The 19,418-nt window shown below is 36.6% G+C and overlaps 1 protein-coding gene across 2 annotated transcripts in view; it reads left to right on the top strand.

The window, feature by feature from the left end:
* Positions 1–1,487: 1,487 nt before the first annotated feature.
* Positions 1,488–19,418, top strand: part of SLC30A9 (solute carrier family 30 member 9) — a 33,750-nt gene continuing 15,819 nt past the window's right edge. Inside the window, exons 1-15 of one of the 2 annotated variants that reach the window (XM_059844918.1) lie at positions 1,488–1,643; positions 3,428–3,604; positions 5,957–6,019; positions 8,760–8,859; positions 9,652–9,744; positions 9,976–10,058; positions 11,089–11,147; positions 11,831–11,898; positions 13,217–13,319; positions 15,107–15,162; positions 16,534–16,669; positions 17,070–17,109; positions 17,552–17,623; positions 18,050–18,157; positions 19,063–19,228. In XM_059844918.1, coding sequence (XP_059700901.1) covers positions 1,547–1,643; positions 3,428–3,604; positions 5,957–6,019; positions 8,760–8,859; positions 9,652–9,744; positions 9,976–10,058; positions 11,089–11,147; positions 11,831–11,898; positions 13,217–13,319; positions 15,107–15,162; positions 16,534–16,669; positions 17,070–17,109; positions 17,552–17,623; positions 18,050–18,157; positions 19,063–19,228 — 1,421 coding nt within the window. In that variant the 5' untranslated portion in view covers positions 1,488–1,546. Of the gene's footprint in view, positions 1,644–2,622; positions 2,734–3,427; positions 3,605–5,956; positions 6,020–8,759; positions 8,860–9,651; positions 9,745–9,975; positions 10,059–11,088; positions 11,148–11,830; positions 11,899–13,216; positions 13,320–15,106; positions 15,163–16,533; positions 16,670–17,069; positions 17,110–17,551; positions 17,624–18,049; positions 18,158–19,062; positions 19,229–19,418 lie in introns of those variants that run through there. The other variant, XM_059844916.1, reaches the window with a different exon arrangement.

The raw sequence follows: 19,418 nt of genomic DNA, 5'->3' as shown, positions 1-19,418 counted from the left end.
CTCCAGTGCCGTACATCTGGTATTTAATGACACAGCATCTGTTGCAATTCTTCTGATTCATTTGGTATGTCTGCAATTGTACTACTGGGAAGATGAGTGTTAATTATTCTGTGGAAATATTCTACCTCAATCTGCCTCCCCTGGGCTTCTAGGAAAACTTGTTTTGGCAATGCTGCTCACTAGGCAGCCAGAAAAGATGTGCCAACAAACTTTGTTTTAAAATCTAATTGTGTATGTTAAAGACAGGCATGGTAATAACTTCTCCTCAGTGATCAAATGATTTGTGGATTATCAGGTACATTAATTATCCAAATTCCCTGTCAACCTAACTTCTGGTGAGCTCCCATGTTCTTCCCAGTGTGCAAATGAAGACAAGGAAGCCTGAGACATTTTCTCAGTCATGTAAACCAGTATCAAAGCTATACTGGATAAAAGCCCTTTTATAAAATAGAGTGTAATACAGTGCCAGTGGGACTGATTACAGGCATGGTCCTGAGCCAGGCTGTAGGTGAGCAGGGCAGGAGGTGTCACAGCTGGGCACAACAGCCCTTACAACCCTGGACTACAGGATCCGCCACATGGCACTCTTCCTGGAGGAAGACATCATTTTAAATCTCATTTTATCAGCACTGATCTGGGAAGTGCATTTTAGGGGATGGCTTAGGCAAGGGGACCACATTTTCATCTAGAAATCATGCAAACAGATTTAGTGTACATGATTTAATGTTGTCTATGTCCAGGGAAAGGCAATGGTGAAGGGTCTGGACCATGAGTCTTGTGGGGAGTTTCCGAGGGAGCTGGGGGTGGGTATTTATCCTGGAGAAAAGGAGGCTCAGGGGAAACCTTACCATTCTCTACAACTGCCTGAAAGGAGGTTGTACCCGGGTAGGAGTCGGGCTCTTCTTTCAGGTAGCAAATGACAGGACGAGAAGACAGTCTGAAGCTGGGCCAGGGAAAACTTAGATTGGACATCAGGAAGAATTTCTTCACGGAAGGAGTCATTAGACATTGGAATGGGCTGTCCAGGGAGGTGGTGCAGCCACCGTCCCTGGAGGTGTTCAAGAAAAGACTGGCTGTGGCTCTCAGCGACATGGTCTAGTCGACAAGGGGGTGTTCGGTCACAGACTGAACTCGATGATCACGGAGGTCCTTTCAACCTAATTATTTCTGTGACCCTATTAAAAAATTCTCTAATGTGTGTTTCACCTGTGCTAAGAAAAATCAACGCGCGTACGTTTGTTACACCTACCCGTATATATTACCCTCTACCAGGTACAGTAGCAGAGCAGGGGCCGCTGCCTGGCCCGGCCCGGCCTGGCGCGGTCCCGCTCCGCTCTCCGGGCCAGGCGCAGGCGCGGCGGGCGGGGCGGGTGAGTCAGCGGCGGCCCCGCGGTGCCCCCGCACATCCGGGTGCCGCGGCACCGCCCACCGCCGGCCTCCGGCCACCGCCGCCGCCCGGGGCCAGCGGGGCTCCGCCGCAGCCGCGCCGGCCTCCGCCGATGCGAATCGCCGCCCGCCTGCCGGCCGCTGCCGAGCGGCCGCCGCCATGATGCCGGCCCTGGCCGCCCAGCGGCGGGGCTGCCGCGGCCTCTACCGCCTGTACCTGCGGTGCCAGGCGGCGCCGCGGCCCCGCGCCTGCCACGGTGAGTCCTGCGGGGCCCGGGCCGCTGCGCCATGCCGGCCGGGCCTGGTACGGAGCTGTGACGGAGCTCCGCGTTCGCCTGGGGCACAGCGAGTGCCGGCGCTCGCAGGCGGTGGTGGCAGCCGGGGTCCCTCCCGAGGCGGTAGCACCGCTCCCGGCCGCGGGCACCCGCGGTCCGGGGAGCGCCGGCTGCTTTCTGAGAGTCAGCTGCAAAAAGAAGGAAAACGCGCCGGTGTTTTGCGAGGGCGGCGCGGGGCCGGCGTGTCCTCGGCCGGGCTGTGCCAGCCCGTCTGACGTAAAGCAGGCGCGTCATGCCCGTGCCGGGCCGAAGTTTGCAGGAATTACATAAAATATAGCACGGGCGTACAGGGCTTGTGTTGGTGCGAGGAGCGAGCCCTGGCTTGTCCTTTAGGCCACAGATCTCAGGGAATTTGAATTCCGAGCAGTTTTTCCCCTTTTTCTGTAGTCACGGTTAAATTGCAGCAAATGCTCTTTTTTTTTTTTTTTAAGTGGTTTCTTGTGTGTGCGTGAATTAGTAGGGAAAATGCCCTCTAAATGTGCTGATTAAGCATCCCCTTTTGAACTGCTCCAGCATCACCAAAGCTTAGGAAACAACACTGCTCATCTTGTGACCCGTATTTATTGTAGGGTTTTGTAAATTCGTAATCAGTAAGTTCAGTGAACTGCATTGAGTTCGGTATTAAAGGCTTTCGTCACATTGCGACAACTGCCAGTAAGAGCTGCCCTTTCTTGGGGAAATTTTTCCTTCAGTAAGGTTTAGGTCGGTGCACGTAGACATGCAGGTGTGCAGAAGACTGAAAAAAAAAAAGGAAAGCTGTTGAGGCTTTTACAAAATGGACAGTTCTGTAAAATAATATATTTTTTTGTGAGAGCTGTTATTCACGGTTAAATGGTCATGCTTTTTATGACTTTATTTACTGGCACCTCTTAATTATTTTAAAAATGTATTTATTTTTTAGTGATTGCTTTCCAAAGCAGACAGTTTCCCTGCTGCATTTCTGGTTGGAGGTGTTATTTACCCTCTCTACAGAAGTATTGTGCTCCCTAAAAGAAACTGATTACTAATACAGGTTGGTCTGTGCTGCAACTCTGCTTTTGGCTAGTCTTTTGAGATAGAAGATTGCCTACCCAGAGTGGTTTCTCAATGGAATTTTTGTACGTTTATCTTGTAATTTGTCTCTTGTGAATGCTGCAAAATTTAAGACACTTCCTTGTAAAATGTTTTGTACAATGTTTGCTTTTCTATGTGATTTCTGTAGCAATTGTATAATTTGCACACAGTTCAGTTTCTCTTCATTGGTGAGCTATGACTTGTACAGAGTGAAATGAAATGGCAACCCTGGCTAATGATTTTGTAGTGATCTGTATTTGTTCTTTTATCAATATATGGTTTTTAAAGACTTTGAGGCAGTATGACTAGAATGAGACAATGTATCACAAAACCAATCTTGTCAAAGAGCTTTGTTTTTTTTTTTTTTTAACCCTTAAGATCATCCAGAGGTCTCAGGGAAAAATGCATACTGGAGTGTGGGAAAAACCCCCTAGTGTTAGAATGAAATTTAAAAGTGGATGTTTGAAGGGAGGTAATGAAAGCATGCTATGTACTCTCATTTTGTAATTTTACCCGTAAACATGAGTAATATGAGTGCAGGTCGGTACTTACAAGCTCACTTTCCATAACTTTTGCTGCTAGAGCAGGACTGCTTTTCCTTCTTTTTCCTTCCAAAATGGCTGCCTGAAACAGTTTTTTCTTCCCTTTGTTAGGATGGAAAGTTTCAATGAAAAGTGGGAGCCTGTCTTATATTCTGCCATGCAATCGCCTGCCTGTGCAGTTGATGAGCCAAGTGAGAGTTTATACCTCCAATGGTCAGAAGAAAGATCTTGGGTCAGAAGATACAAATGGATCAGCCCGTGGAGAAACTCTGCATAAAGCTGAAACAGGTAGCTACAATAAAGAGTATTTATAAAAATGTAAAAGCTTAATATATTTGCTGATAACAGTTTTTTTAAATTTTAATTATGATATTACAATTGCAGAATTCTTAGTATTTTTGGTTGTGGGCATTTATATAGGAAATTCAAATGCATAAGCAGGGAAGAATGCTGAAATTTATTTCTTTGTCATTCTGAAATTTTAAGGGTTTAAGTTTAGAGTAATCAAATTTAAAGTGGTGATGGAAGAAATGTGGATGTTGAAAGGGCTTAAGTAATTTAAGGATAAGAAATGGAATGTATTACTAATCTTTCACAACTTTGCTTGTTTATTTGATTTTTTTTTTTTTTGGTAGTATTTCTGGTGTGTTGTGTCAAAGAAATTAATGATAAATATTGAATGAGTGTCACTATTGAGCATTGTGGCATCTCAAGGCTAGGCTATAAATGACTGGTAAAGAGGGTTGAGCTGTTTCATCTGCTGTAGCTTCCTAATCTGACAGTTGTTAGAACTGCAGCATTCACGTTAAACATTTGATACAGTGTGCATAACCTGACCTCCCTGCTGTTCGATTGTCGCTCTGGTGCTTGTTAGGTGCTTGTGAAATTCAGAAGTGTCTTGTCCTTGCTTCATTGTAACATCCTCTGTTTTTGATGCTTGTTAACTGTGGGACCGAACAGATACAGGCTGGGAAGACTGTGCTTAGGAGATAACAGATGCTTTTCAAAATGAATGCTCTCTTTCTTTGTGCTTTTGTCTACAGTGGAGTGGTCTTCTAAAGAAAATTTCCCTTTCCTTGTCAGGATAGCAGATATTTGTTCCTTCTTTAGTAACTTGTAAATTCCTGGGGCTTGCAACAGTCTTTAAAAGCTAGTAACTGTAGCCAGCTAAGATGATTACATTCTGATGTTTGTTAGTACAAAAGTGACTCTTAAACATTGTTCAGTCTTGAAAGTTCTACTATATAAACCTTTACTTGTTTGAAAAACAGTGATTGTGAATGGAAGTATTCTGTATCCTTTTTCCTCAATGATGCACTGTGATTTTGTTCTGCTGAGGTAGTGAACTTTGAAAGGGTACTTGATGTACGTAGATCTCTGTGCATGAATATGATCTTAGTATTTTTGTACCTTCCCAGGTAAGAAAATAAAGGAAAGGAACAACGAAGGAATTTTGTTTCTTTTGTTTTCAAGTGAAAGGGATGACTGTTTAAGGAATGCTAGTTAGTTATGGTGCAACCTTATTTGCAATGTACTAAGATCAACTTCATAAATTTATGAATTTTTTTTTCAAAAAAGTATCCTTGAATTATTAGCTGTAGTTCTCAGTTGCTTTTAGGGCATTAGCTAATTGCCTTATTGGAACATAGTTATGTAGTCCAAGCTTCAAGAGAATTTGATCTTTAAATAATTTAAATACTATGTTAGGCTAGGAGTACCTCATTATTTAACACACTAACCTGCTAAAAATAATCTTCATTTTTTAAAAAATATATCACTTTGAATAAGGTAATTTTTATTTTTGTGAATTATTATGAATATCTGGCAAACCTCCAATGTTACAGAGTGGTAGGGCACTAAAGAGTGGGTATATTGGTTTGATGTGTTAGAAACATAAGGTTTTTGTTCTGAAAGCTATGTTGAGATGTATGAAACAGGGATGCAATATTTGTTTGAATTTCCAAGTAGTACTTCTGATTTCTAATTAGAAATCTCACTAAAATTACTAAAATTTGTAGTTTTCCAAATATTAGGATTCATTTCACTATTGTAAATTATATTTTGTTGGGTTTTTTAATTGAATCATATTCTCAGGTTTCAAAACCAGCTAAAAGACTGTTTTTGTTCTAGCTCCAGCTTGTTACCTATGAGTTGCGGATTTTAGTTTAAATATTTTGTATTTTAAGGAGCTAACTTTTTGTAAATGAAGAAGCTTCCATCACTTAAAATTGAATCCCAGCTTGGAAGCTCTGAAACACTCTAATACATAGCAGCCATAAGCCATATAGAATTAATTATATTTACTAACCAAAAGTTTTTCAGAAAACTTGTCCCAAACCAGAAGTGCACTGTTAAAATATTTTTTTTTAAATTTGGTGTGCTTTTTGAAGTATGTTACAAATTGGTGCTCTTCTGCAAGCTGCTAGTAGAAGTTTTTTGATCAATGCTATATTAAATATTTACTTTTGTTATTTTTTTGTTTCTGTCTTTTGAGAGCTTTAATGTTGGAAATCTGGCATTTTCTAATTGTGTCAGGGTGCAGTGCAATATTGAGATATATTGTAATGTCAGTCAAACTCTTAACTAAAAAGAGAAGTAGGTACTTCCATATTTACAGTGAGCTTTAATTTTATTTTACAGGACAAGATACAACCAATGCAGGCCAAAAGCAGTCGTCACCTAAACAGCCAATCCAAGTAAAAGGTAAATAAATACTTAGTTTATTGGGATTTTACTGCTGTTTGCTAGTTGTCAAAAAAAAAAAAAAAAAAAAGTGTAAGTAAACTGTGACTCCTCTTCAATTTTGTAAGCAAGTTATGTGAATAGCATTTTAAAACACACTTGTGTGCCAGCTTTCTTTGGTGCAGTTTGTTTGAAAATGACTGAAAAAATCAAATGTAGCAGTATTCCTTCTAATTACTCACTCTTCTGTGTTTGTTTGTAGTTTTCACTTAAGCTGTAGAGTTCATCAGGAAAAGACTGATTTGTTTTTTCATGTGTTGTTGCAGTCTGTCCTCCTTGCGTGTTTTTAGGCCTGTCCATTCTCCATCTCAGACTTAATGTGGCTAAGCTGAATACTTGATCTTCCCTGTTCCTTGTTCTAAGTCTTCCTCTGTTCTTTCTTATTACTGAGTTAATCTAATCGGTGTTGCTTCTAAATATATTTTTACCACATGAACTGCCTAATCTGAGTTCTGTAAAATTCCCATTTGTGTGTAGTAATGTGGTGGGCTTGGCACTGGCAGGACACCAGGTGCCCACCCAAGCTGGTCTATCACTCCCCTCCTAAGTTGGATAGTGTAGAGAAGATGTAATGAAAGGCTTATGAGTTGAGATTAGGACAGGGAGAGATCACTCACCAATTACTGTCACGGGCAAAACAGATTGGACTTGGGGAAAATAAGTTATTTTATTGCCAATCAAATCAGACTACAGTACTAAGAAATAAAAACTAAATCTTAAAATATCTTCCTCTAAACCTTCACTTCTGCTTTTTTCTGCCTTCTCATCCCCAGTGGCACAGGGGGATGTCAGTTTTTTTAGATTTATTGTCTCTTAATGTATGCTTGCAGGGGGAAAATGCAAGGTAGATAGGAGAAATTTCTGTGAAATAATTGTGAAAATAGATATATGTTTCAGTAAGAGTTTTCCCTCTCCTAATTAAAGATGTGCAAGGAGAAATGTTTGTGTTAAGGATTTTGCTAGTGTCTTGAAAGTGGAATTCTAGTCTTAAAATGCTGCTCTGGCTTAGAAACTTCCCGCTCCAAGTATTACTAAGTATTAGAAAGACAGTAACGTTTTTAAAGGCTCACTAATCTTAAACGTGCCTTTTAAATTGTTTTATTTACATCATCTTTTGTTGAGCTTGTCTTTCTTTTGGAAACACCAAATAGGGTTTTTTTCCCCTCTACATTTACTACAGTTTTATACAGTTATTTGAACTAGGAGTAGGATTGTTGGTATACTATGCAATATACAATTACAGTACAATATATTATTTATTTCAGTGAAATTTACCTGTATTTCTGAAAGGTGAGTTAGTAAGGTTTTGATAAATCCATAAGTTGTTTTTTAGTAAGGTTAATATGATTTGGGTGTTTATTTATTTTAAATAAAAGATGGGAAGTGTTCTTGATTAAAAACGATCAGTTTGTTCTAACCTTAGTAAATCGTGTACTTAGGAAATATCTAAAGTTTTTTTCATCACCTTCACTCAGGAGCTTTGTGGGATGAATGTGATTATTCGGGGACTTAAAAAATTCTTCAAGTTCAAGTGGATGAGAGAAATCAGATTGTTATGATAAATATTGATACCTGTGCTGTTAGTGCGTCATGGAGAGTCAAGCAGTGTATTTTGCTGTTAAGCATCAAAACACAGAAATAAGGCAATGTAGAACTCTGGGAAAATTTTTCTCAAAGTGTTTAAAAGCATTATCTTTCTGTAAGTTAAGTATCCTGTGACTTAAGGAGTAGCTCTGGACCAGCTATAGAAATCATATCAATCCTGTCATTTGCAAGAAGTTCATGTGTTCTCTAAGGTCTTCTCACCTGTAGAATCTGAGCTTTTTGTTTGAAGTTGTATTCTGTAATGTTAGTTCCATTACAATGTTAGGTGTGTTATATTTTTCTGAATGCAACTAGTCTTCCAATAAACATGTTTTTAATGCATGTTAGTGTATAGTGATTTACATTTGAGAATAAGATGAAGTTATGTACATACAGAGAAGTAGAAAATAATAGCATAAGTTTAAAATTCCATTTATAATTTTTCTGAATATGTGTGGTATTCTTTTCCTTGTGCATGAAAATCTGATGTGATAAGAGTACATCTTCCAGACATAAAAAGCATTATAAATAAAGCATGTATGTTTTTAATTGTTATAAATGCCCAATGTTAAGAGTACTAAATTTGGACATAATAGTTGAGAAAAATTATGTATACAGTCTGTCTCATTTCTCTCCATGCTCTGCAAAGGTCAAAAGTCTTATCTGCAGAAAGTGGACTTGATTATTGGAGAAAATAGAAATGGAGCAGTCTGTTGCTATTTCAGTTGTTAGACCGAGGGTTTCTAAAAGGCAGTATTTGAATGAAACAGCTTTTTTTCAAAGGGTTTCCAAATGGCCATATTTGAATGCTATTTATGTAGCCAAGCACCATCTCTGACATCAGAGTTGGGGAAGTAGCTGACTGTGGCAGTTAGGCTTGAGAACCCTGAATTGCAGCTTAGAAAGGAGCAGTTTTGGAGGTAAATCATTCTACCTTACTCATTTCCACAATGAGGAAGATACCTTTCTCTTCACTGGCAATTTTCTGTGTCACTGACACTGTTTTTCAGATTTCCACTAAGAGATACCACAGTATGACACTAGATAGAATTAATTTTTGAAGTTTCTGCTGTACTTTCTATGAGTGACTTGTGTATCTATTTTTTTTTTTTTTAAGTGAAACCAGTCCTTAAAAAAAGAGAGTATGGACCAAAATACACACAGAATAACTTCATCACTGGAGTCAGAGCAATAAATGAGTTTTGTCTTAAATCCAGGTATGATGGGTTTGAGTTGAGATTTAAATTCCAAATATTTGTTCATATGTGCCTGAGAAGTAATTGTGATTGTAGAGTGATTTTGCACAAATTTTTCTAAATGTTTTTGTGGTGTACGTAATTGTAAGTGGCTGAAGCTAGTTCTTGCTTAGTTTTACAGTGGACTAGGAGCTTGCACTTAATATTTGTGTTCCAGTACTTGCTTCTTAAAGTAATTGATTTGTACTTATGAGACCATAAATCTACTTGGGGGGAGACTCCTCTGTTCCTCCTGTTTTTACATAATGGTGTAGATGCCCTAATGTGTAGCTCAGCACAGGAAATTTTATCTGTTTCCCCAAGTAACTTTGTTATCTTCTGCCTTTTGCAGCTTGTGCTGAGAGAGTAAATTTTGGGATTAAATTTTCTTGTCACATGACTGCTGATTTCCATTTAGGGAGGCTAATTCAGGAAGCCTCTTGTTTAGCATATGTGCACATTATCAGTAAAATACAGATCATTCACTGAATGTTTTATTATTTAGTGTTTTAATTCTTTGTCTTCAGTATGAAGTATTTCATAGTATGAAGACATGATTTGAACTTCTGGATGTGAAAAAGAGTAGTTTTCAATGGCCTGCTGGAGATCACTTGCTTCATGTTTTCTGTCTGTTCTATTTGAAGTAGACAACTTCACTTTTTTTGTACAACAAAAGAGTACTATCAAAATGGTGGATCATCCCCCAGACATAAAAGTCAAATTAGAACAATATGATCCTTTTCTTACGCTAAACTCTTTGTCCACTTTCCTTAGTGATTTAGACCAGCTGAGAAAAATTAAACGACGAAGTCCCCATGATGACACTGAGACTTTCACGGTGTACCTGAGATCGGACGTAGAGGCAAAGTAAGAACATTTACAAAGGATGATATGAGAGAGAGAGAGAAAAGAGTCTTAAAAGTCAGGTTTGCAATGTGAAAGGGCAATAATGTTTTCCATTTTCTATCTGAACATATGTTATATCCTGATTATTATAATTAGATTGTGTATAAAAAAATTCAACAGTATGGTTTTTGCTTGGAAAAAAAAAAAGTTGCATGAATAGAAACATTTTTAATATACTTTTACTTTATGCAGGTCTCTTGAAGTTTGGGGTAGTCCAGAGGCTCTTGCCAGAGAAAGAAAGCGACGTAAAGAGGCAGAGATCAAGTACAGAGAAAGTGAGTATAGAGTGTTCAAATACCTTGAAATGTCACAAGAAGTAGGATTGTTAGGAATCTACAAGATAGTGTTACTTTATTGAAAGCGTGTAAATTTGTAACTAGCAATTTCTGATTAGGTTTTGTGGCATAATCTTAGAGTAAAATGTCACTGTCTATGCAGATACAGTCTGTTACTATCTTGCAATTTATCACCTTTGTGATACAGGGAGAAGATACATTTGGTGGAGATCTGTAGACATGCTCTTGGGGCTTTCAATTTTTAGATGGTAATTTACATTTCAATGTTTTTGCATTTTATCTAATTGAGAATTTTGAAAAGAGTTAAAACTGATCCACATCTTTATACCATGCCACTACTCATTAATTCTTTTCTTCTGGAAAGATTTCAGCTTGCCTTTGTGTTTCAGAAGGGCAGAAGTACCCCCCAAATTTTTTTTTTTTTTGTGTGTAATATTGGTTTTGTTATCCTTGCCGGTATTATCAAGAACATGTACAGCCACATCAGTAGTTTGTTACCTATTTGGATCTGTCTAGTCGGTTAAAATCACTCAAGAGGCAATACTGCTTCAAGATACTTGGTCTAGTTGTGCACCTTAAAATGAGAGGTCAATTTTTTTTGGAACTATTGTGCCACTGGAACACCCTTGTGTCTAAAAAGGCTAGAACTGCAGACACCTGTAAGTGTGCTGAAAGTGCAGTCAGGAGCCTCAAAGTTTTTATTGACCTGAAGAATAATTTTTGGATATAAATAAAATGAACTTGCAGAAGCATATTTTGAATTTTTCTCTGTGCATTATCATTTGTTGGTAGAAATGGTAACAATGTACAGGATCATAACAGATTGTATTTGGCATTTTGCGTGAGTATATAACAACATCTGTTTCTGATTAACAACATCAAGGGAGGAATTCTCTCATAGATCATCTAGCTCTTATTAGAAGTTGGCTGCTGCATAAAAAAAGTAGACTTCAATTCCTGAAGCTACTGGTTGCTAGTACATATTCACAATACAAATTTTGTACTGCAGATCTGTTTAGAAACCAAAGGCTGTTGTGGGAATACAAGGAGTTCTTTGGAAATACTAAGGTAAGGTCATTTGTGTTTGGTTAGAAAAGTGTAGTGAAATGTGTTATGACACGTTTTGTAGGAAAATTTGTGTAACTAAATATTACTGGAATATTTTTTTGCACTGTAATATATGAGATCTATGTCTGATTGTTATGCAGTAGTAAATGTTGTGATGACAGCTTGAATGGGTTCCTACTGTGACAATGTAATCCGCCAGTAAGAGGGTCTTCTTATCAAAATTGCAGCTGTACTCATGATTTCAAGTATAACCTATTACTATGTGTAGTGAATATATTGTTAATTTAAAATAACCTAAGTAAGTTTCTTTTAGAAAAAAGTCCCTAGAAGATGATTGCTTTTGTCTATGCACTGCTGGCCCTTCCTTTTTGCTTAAGTAGACACACAGCCTAGATCCCGGTGGTTGGGTGAACAGAATGATTCCTTATTGGGCTCTGGGCCTTATGGCTGCAGTGGCCTCTGCTAGAGACTTCACTGGATGTTTATCTCTTTAATGGCCAGCCATTTGCAGGAATACATAAGACCCAACTGCAGTTTGTCTGGAGTTTAGTAGGAAATTAGTTGCCTTCAAGAACTTTTGCAATACAGGGCAGTGCAAAGTTTTTTTTTTTTTTAATTTGTGTGGTAGGTGTCTCATGAAATCAAGATTTAGTTATTAAATAAACTGTTGTTTCTTTATGTAGCCACGCTCCAGTACAGCAGCTATGTTTTTCAAGGGACCAGGGAAGGTGGTAATGGTAGCTATTTGCATGTAAGTAAAAAAAAAAGTTTTGTTTATGCAATAAAAAGTAATTTATTTATATTATCCTGGAAATAGTAACAGTGTGTGTATTTAACATAAAGATCCCTGTGTTTGTAACTAAAGTTAATAGATTTATTTGTTCATTGTTGATAGGAGAGAGTTTATGTGAATACATTGATCAATACATAGTGGTCAGGTATTGAATATATCTCTGGTGGGAGAGGAGCAATTTTTTTGAGTGTATCACCCTATATAGTTTCTTAAAGTAAAAACCAAAATTTTGAATGATCTGAAGTAGCAGGTATTTAGAGTTGTCCATTTTTCTTGCTCCTTCTTGAGAGGAAGCTTTTCATACATTTTAAAGAATCTTCCATATGACTAACAGAAAAGAATTCACTTTTCTCTGTATCCTGTTATTTCTTTTCTAATTGAAAGCTGCATTCTCAGAATCTGCTGGGTTTGTTTCTTCTAATTTGAATAAAATTTCTGGCATGTGTTAAAATACGCCACTAGAAGATGTTGTTAATAGTTTCTTATAACAATTTATTTAGATACTTTAAAAATTGGCAATAAATGAAACTCACGTTAAAAAATATAGAGGAGGATAGTATAATTCTCTAGTCTGATTTTCTGTGTGATAGGTTTGTGGCAATTAAACTACTGATTCTGATAATGTTTGAAGTGAGAATGTAGACTTGGACTTTGGTGTTAATAGTTACCTCTGTGCAACGTAAGACAATGTTTACTCCAGTAAACCTGTAGCTGTAAAGATGTCTTCAGAATTCACACTGAACATCTTAATGGAGAAGTTCCATAGATAATTTTTACAGTGTAATCTAGTGACAGCCTTGTCTTCCTGTTTGTTGTTTCACATTTCTATCCTACTGAGAATGGCTCAGACTGAGGATCAAGTAGGGAACCTTGCACTACAGTATTGGTGGAGGATGTGTAGGAGGCAAAGCATTGAAAAAATTGAAAAGGAAGTTGTAAAGACTTGTATTCTCCCACTGGTAGAAAATTAGTTGCTCTGAGTAGTGAGTGTGATGGTAGTTTTCAGGAAGTGTAACTTATTTGGAACTGCATAGAAGTTAATGATTTCTGAAAAATAAATTGTGTATCTTTATCAAGTTTAGCTGAAAGGAGTTTTTTTTCACAGTAACCATGCAGAAAATCTCTATGAATTATCTGTTTGCACAGCTCTCTAATTATTAAACTGATATTTGAGTTGACCCCTTTCTGGCAGATAACACATGATTGTACAGCACTTCTGGCTTTGCCGAAAACACTAAATATCAACTATTCTGTTATTTCTTCTCTTTGTTTTTAGAAATGGGTTGAATTTTTTCTTTAAGCTACTTGCTTGGGTTTACACGGGTTCTGCAAGTATGTTTTCAGAAGCCATACATTCTTTAGCAGACACATGTAACCAGGTGAGTATTTTTTTCCATTCTGCTAAAGTTAGTACTTGTAATAAAACTGTGAATACAGACAGATACTTACAGTAGTTGTAATGCACTTGAATAAAAAAAATAGGATGCTTCTAAATTTGTATTAATGTAAAAAGGAGAAGTCAGAATGTAGATTTTGAAGATTTTTAGAAATAAGTTGAAAGAGTGGAGTTGCAGTAAGAACTGTACTCAGCTGCTTCATGGATCATGAGTGGTACTTGAAACTAAAATGATTTTGGTTAGGGTTTTGGTTAAATGTTAACTAGAAATGCTTTTCCCATCAGTTATTGTAATACAATGACAGACTTTGTTATTTATTCATCTCTACGTAGAATAATTATGAGAATTTGAGCATCTTGTTTTCTTTTTCTATTCCTTGATTACCTATCAGCCTGTCACAGCACAAGTAGCCACGTACATGGCACGTTTACTTTGAGAAGTGGAGTGGTAGGCTCGGAATTTGACATGTAATATTAATGTGCAGGGATAAAATTAATGTTGTTTTTTCCAGTGTTTTTTAAAGTGTGCTTGATGCATATGTTATGAGACCTTGAAATGATATTGCAAGGCTTTGGGGGGAAAAAATCAACCCTTAAAGAAAGGGTTGAAGGAAAGGCCTCAGCAGCTCAAGCAAGAGGAGTCTTCGGGTAGCTTGTAACTCGTAAAATGCAACAGTCTTGTGCTGCTCCAAATTTGAGGAATCTATGGGACCTTAGAGCAGACTAAATATCTTGAAATGTCTATTAACATAGTTTTGGCAAACTTTTTGCTTGAGTTGGACCCAGTATGCTTCTCTGTCCAGAAAGACTAAGTTGACAACTCACATTTTGTTTGATGGTTTCACACAGCCTTTCAGCTGTTCCAGATGTAAACTGAAGACAGGGGTACTCTTAATTCAGCTGATAAGGCTGGCCTCCCCATAAATTTAAGTATTAAAGTGTGCAATTTTTCCCTTGGCCAAGTGTGTCAATGTTTGTCAAGTTTGATAGTGGTATTATATATTTTGAAGAGCTATTCTGTTTTTTAAATATCAAACTTGAATGTTCCACTGAGATGGGGAGGGTTTGTTTTCTTTTTTCAAATAATTGAGTGTGTGGTTTTGGGAAAAACACAGGAGAAACCTTGCTTCCTCAAAGCAGCTTGCTGCTGCTAAGACTAATTGTTACTATGTTTCATTATCCATAGTCTTAAACAAAACACATGCTTTGCAAAATTCAGGTCTGGATTTATAACTTCCTGCATCAACAACTTAATACATGCCTAAATAAATATAGCCCAGGTAGGCAATTTAGATAGCAAGAGGTTATTTCTTCCTTCAAAATATGCTGACAAGTTGCAGTGTAAAGTTACTGCTTTAAATGTTGTCCTCACCCTACTACACCACAGTCTCAGTATAGTTTCTTTTCAAGAGGGATTTATTTAAATAGCTTTGTTCCCTGAGCAACTTCATTCCTTCACACTGAAGCACAGCAACAACACTTGTGATTGCACGTAATGTTCATTTTCAGTTGCGATTCTAAAATTATAATTAGCAGTAATTATATATACACACCATATAATTGCATACATATTATATATGTAGGTATAACTAACAATTTTTTTGGGAGTGGTAAATTTAGATGACAAATTTTGAGGATTATATTCCAGCTCTAATAAGATATCAGTAGCAAAGCATATATGCAGTTCAACAAATTACATCTGCCTGTACCTTTCACGTTCAATTGTTACAGAAAGTTTCTAAATTTTTTTTAACCTCTTGTCCTAAATAGGCATTACTAGCTTTGGGCATCAGTCAGTCTGCGAGGACGCCTGACCCTAGTCATCCGTAAGCTTTTTGAGTAAATAAAGATTTTGGTAACTATATATAGCAGTAAGATCAGTTTTTGTTTGTGCGCCACCTTGTTGTTTTAATTTGCTGTTTTGTGCTATTTCTGAAACCTATTGTTTCTGATTTTACAACAGATAAAATAAGGAAAGGGTTTTCTTTCATGCTCCAGGAGTTGGAGCTTCAATGGCTTGGTGCATGTGTTGTGGTTTTTTTTTGGTTGGGTTTGTTGGTTTGTTTTTTTTTTTTTCTTTGGTTTTTTTTTTTTTTTGGTGGTACGCTTTTGCTCGGTTTTATTTTAATTGTCGTTATTTCTCTAAGTTGTTCTGGGCCCTTCTGCCTCTTCCAACTAACAGATCTACTTTTTAAACACTGTTCATGTGAATCACAGGATTTTTTTAAAAACAAAATTTACTTTTTGTAATTTTTGTCCTCTTCCTTTTTCAACAAAGTGCTTTTATGCAAGCTAGTTAGTTGTACCCTAAGGAGATGTGTTTGACATAAACTGCTCTTTGTTTGTATTTATTTATAGGGATATTGCTTGATAAGTTCTTACAAGTTCATGAAAGTTATAAGCTGTACTCTCCATGATATTTTCTTGGTGTTGAGCTGTTTTACTCCTCATATGTTTGGACAAGTCATTCATTCTTTAAGAACTAATTCAAAAATATGTCTGATTTATGGGATTAGTTACGCTTTTCTTCATTAAAAGCATCATTAAAATTTGAAAAATTTACATCTTAAATTTGTGCAAATATAAATCATATCTCATTTTTCCCACTTACTCCTTTCCCTTCTTCCTCAATATAGACAAAAGAAGTGCACTGTTTGTAGATAGAGTTAAAACCAAAAAAAGGAATAAACACAAACTTTTTAATATTGCTTTAATTCCTCCACTGCACTTAAAAACTGCAAGTGTTGGATGACTGTAGTTGTAGTTAGCTGAACTACTGAGAAATGTGTAAATTTTATTCCCATTAAAATAGCTTTATGAATTATGTAGACTGGCTGCTCACAAAACTGGAGTCAACATTTAAAAGTAGCATTTCACTAAAATCTTAAAGTGATACAAATGTTTTTTATTTTGGGTTTTTTTTCAGTTGTAAAATAAAATCCTCAGCCATTGTACAAGAGTTAATACAGCTGTTTAAAAACAAGTTAGAAAAACATTAATGCTTGATGTCCTTACATGTATTATTAGATATCCTTTTCTAAGTAGGTTTTTTTTCCTCCCTTGGATTAGATTGGATTTAGCAGATTTGTCTTAAATAAATGCCAAGTCATATGATAATAATTTAAGACATGTTTGAGATTTTTGTAGAGATTGTAGAATCTTATATTCCTAAAATAATTTTCTTTTCTTTCTTCTAGGTATGGTTTCACAAATATGCGCTATATTGCCTCCCTGATTAGTGGAGTAGGCATTTTCATGATGGGTGCAGGACTTTCTTGGTATCATGGGATCATAGGCTTACTCCACCCTCATCCTGTAGAATCTCTTCTCTGGGTAAGCTAATCTTGTTTGGTATTGTATTTAACACCAATGACTTGATGAAAAATAGTGGCATAGTCTGAAATTCACTTCCTGATTTGGTTTGAGTCCCAGCACAATTAACTCAAACCATTCTTTATGAAAAAAGAAGAATCATTAAATTGTAGTTGATCCTGCAGCAAAATGAGCTGTTCTCTAAACCCTGCGTCTTCCGTTTCATATTCCTTTCCTGTTTTGGAATATATTGCATGATCCAATTATTATTGGTTTCCTTCTGTTTAGGGACAATCACATCACACTGTGGGTAATGTAATTCTTGAATGCTACATTGGGATAGCCTGTGGTGAAGAGATTATATGCATAAAAATATTAATATAATATAATATCATATCTGATTCTTGCTTTTTCCATACAGGCATACTGCATTTTAGCAGGATCATTGGTATCAGAAGGAGGTATGCAGTTTCAAGTTTCTTTTTAAGTATTTGTAATCTCTTAAGATTATTATGTTAGAAATTAAAGTAAGAATTGATTCTTGCCTAGACAGTGAAGTTTTGAGCTCTCTTGCAAATACTTGTAAACAAACAAAAAGAAACGTGTGAAAAATTTTCTTTTTTATATATGTCTATATAATAAGAAGTTGAAGAACTCATAATTTGGAAAGTAGACCTGGATTGCCTTTTTGATATTAAACTATCAATGAATATTAACTGTTCTGATTTGTGTGGGAGACACACTTGTGGAAAAAGAAGTAACTATACTTTATTCAAAGTACCAACAATCAGAGCTTTCTTGATGATCTGTTGCCATGATATTATAACAAAAAGCTCCTCTTTTCGAAATGGAAACAAGTCCTTCTGCCTCTAGCAATTTTCAGCAACAGCTTTGTTGTTTCAGCCACCCTGCTTGTTGCTATAAATGAAATTCGGAGGAGTGCTCGAGCCAAGGGTCTTTCATTTTATCAATATGGTATGTATCATTGTGGCAGTAAGGTATGTGGTGTTATTTAAAACAATCTGTTCACTAGTATTTCCATAATGGTAGAAACAATTTTCTGTTTTCCCTTTTACTTTTCCCTTTATTGATCTGTTTTCTATTCTACTAACAAATAACATTTTGCAAATTAGGTGAGAACTGTTGATTTAGGAGTGCTATTAAACACTTGACTAAGTGCATGTATTTTTCAGGATAAATGCCCCTTTTAATTTTTCTAACATTTTAGAGAAGCTGCCAAAATTGGGCTTGTTCTGTGTATGTATAAATGCTTTCGGAAGTGTGAGCATATGCAAAAATTGCTCTTTTAAATTGCTGTTGTTAGTATAGCTTAAGTACTATGCATAACATAGTAAAGCTAAGTTTTCAGAGCAATGTAACTTTTTTCTGTTGTGTGTGCAGTTGTGCAGAGTCGTGATCCTAGTACCAATGTGGTGTTACTGGAGGATGCCGCAGCAGTCCTGAGCGTGGCTGTAGCTGCTACCTGTATGGGACTGACTTCTTTAACAGGTAAAATTCTGCACAGAGGCAGGCAGAATGTGGATTTCTTCCCATGCATGGTATGGACACAGAGCATTTAGTTTATATTGGTTGACTTAAATATGTCTCTGCTCTTTATTTCTGATACTCGTACTCTGTAAGCTGATTTTTGAGCTATTTTGTTATACAAACTAAGTTATTTTTTACTAAAGGTAAGATAATCTGTATGCCAAGTGGTTCAAAGTACATCTTTGCTGCATAGTTAAAGTTTTCTAAAGAGGGATGATTACTTATTCATCCCTTTTTAAGTATTGATTTTTTAAAGAGAATAAATATTGGAATGTTGTTTCTTGTGACTTCTAATGACTCAATTGCAAGTTTCACTTTTTATATAGAAGGAATTTTAAAATTTAATTTCTAGTTTCCATCAGCAACTTAAAAACACAGTACTATTTTATAGGTCTGAACATGCATAATAAGTGTTTGAAACTTAAGTACTATATTTCAGAAATGGTTAATACTTGCAAATTTTTGAGTTACTGATAAAAGAATACTGGATTTTGTGCTGCTACCTATGTTTCAGTGTATATAACTTTGTGTGTAAATTTATGTTTACTAATATAGAAACACATACAGACAAGAGTTTTACTCATTTATTAGTCCTGCAGGAGACAGGAGTGGTCAAGGGACAGGAGGGGCTTAAGGCTTTGTTTTGTTCAGCTTCATCTTGTTCTTCAGTAAGAAAAAATTTCCACTGAATTAAGAAAAAAGTAAAATAAATGATCGACTAAAAAAAACCACACCAACCAAAAGTATCTCTAAAAACAAAACCCAGAAAACCCCTCAAAACTATGAACTCTATTCAGTGTGAAATTAGAATTCTCTGCTATGTTTTAGAAATACTCTGTGAAACTAACTTGCTATATCTTGTTTAGGAAACCCCTATTATGACAGTGTGGGGTCTCTAGGTGTTGGAACTTTGTTAGGAACTGTGTCAGCATTTCTAATCTACACTAACACTGAAGCCCTGCTGGGACGATCCATCGAGCCTGAACAGCTGCAGCGGCTTACTGAGTTACTGGAGAGTGATCCTGTAGTAAGGTAAGAGCCTTTACAGCTCAGCCTCTACTATAAACAGCAACAAACAAGAAAACAACATTTCATGAGAGAAATCTGGTAAGATTGCTTTTAGTGTGGAATCTTCTGTATTGGGATTTTAGATTCTTTGTTGCTTACTTCAATTTCTGTGCTAAAACTTTTAGTAAAAAAATACTTATTCCTCTCAGTTGTT

This window comes from Haemorhous mexicanus, chromosome 4 (assembly GCF_027477595.1).
Source record: "Haemorhous mexicanus isolate bHaeMex1 chromosome 4, bHaeMex1.pri, whole genome shotgun sequence".
Taxonomy (NCBI): Eukaryota; Metazoa; Chordata; class Aves; order Passeriformes; family Fringillidae; genus Haemorhous; species Haemorhous mexicanus.
The sequence above is the reverse complement of the archived record's forward strand: the minus strand, read 5'-3'. Positions and strand labels throughout refer to the sequence as shown.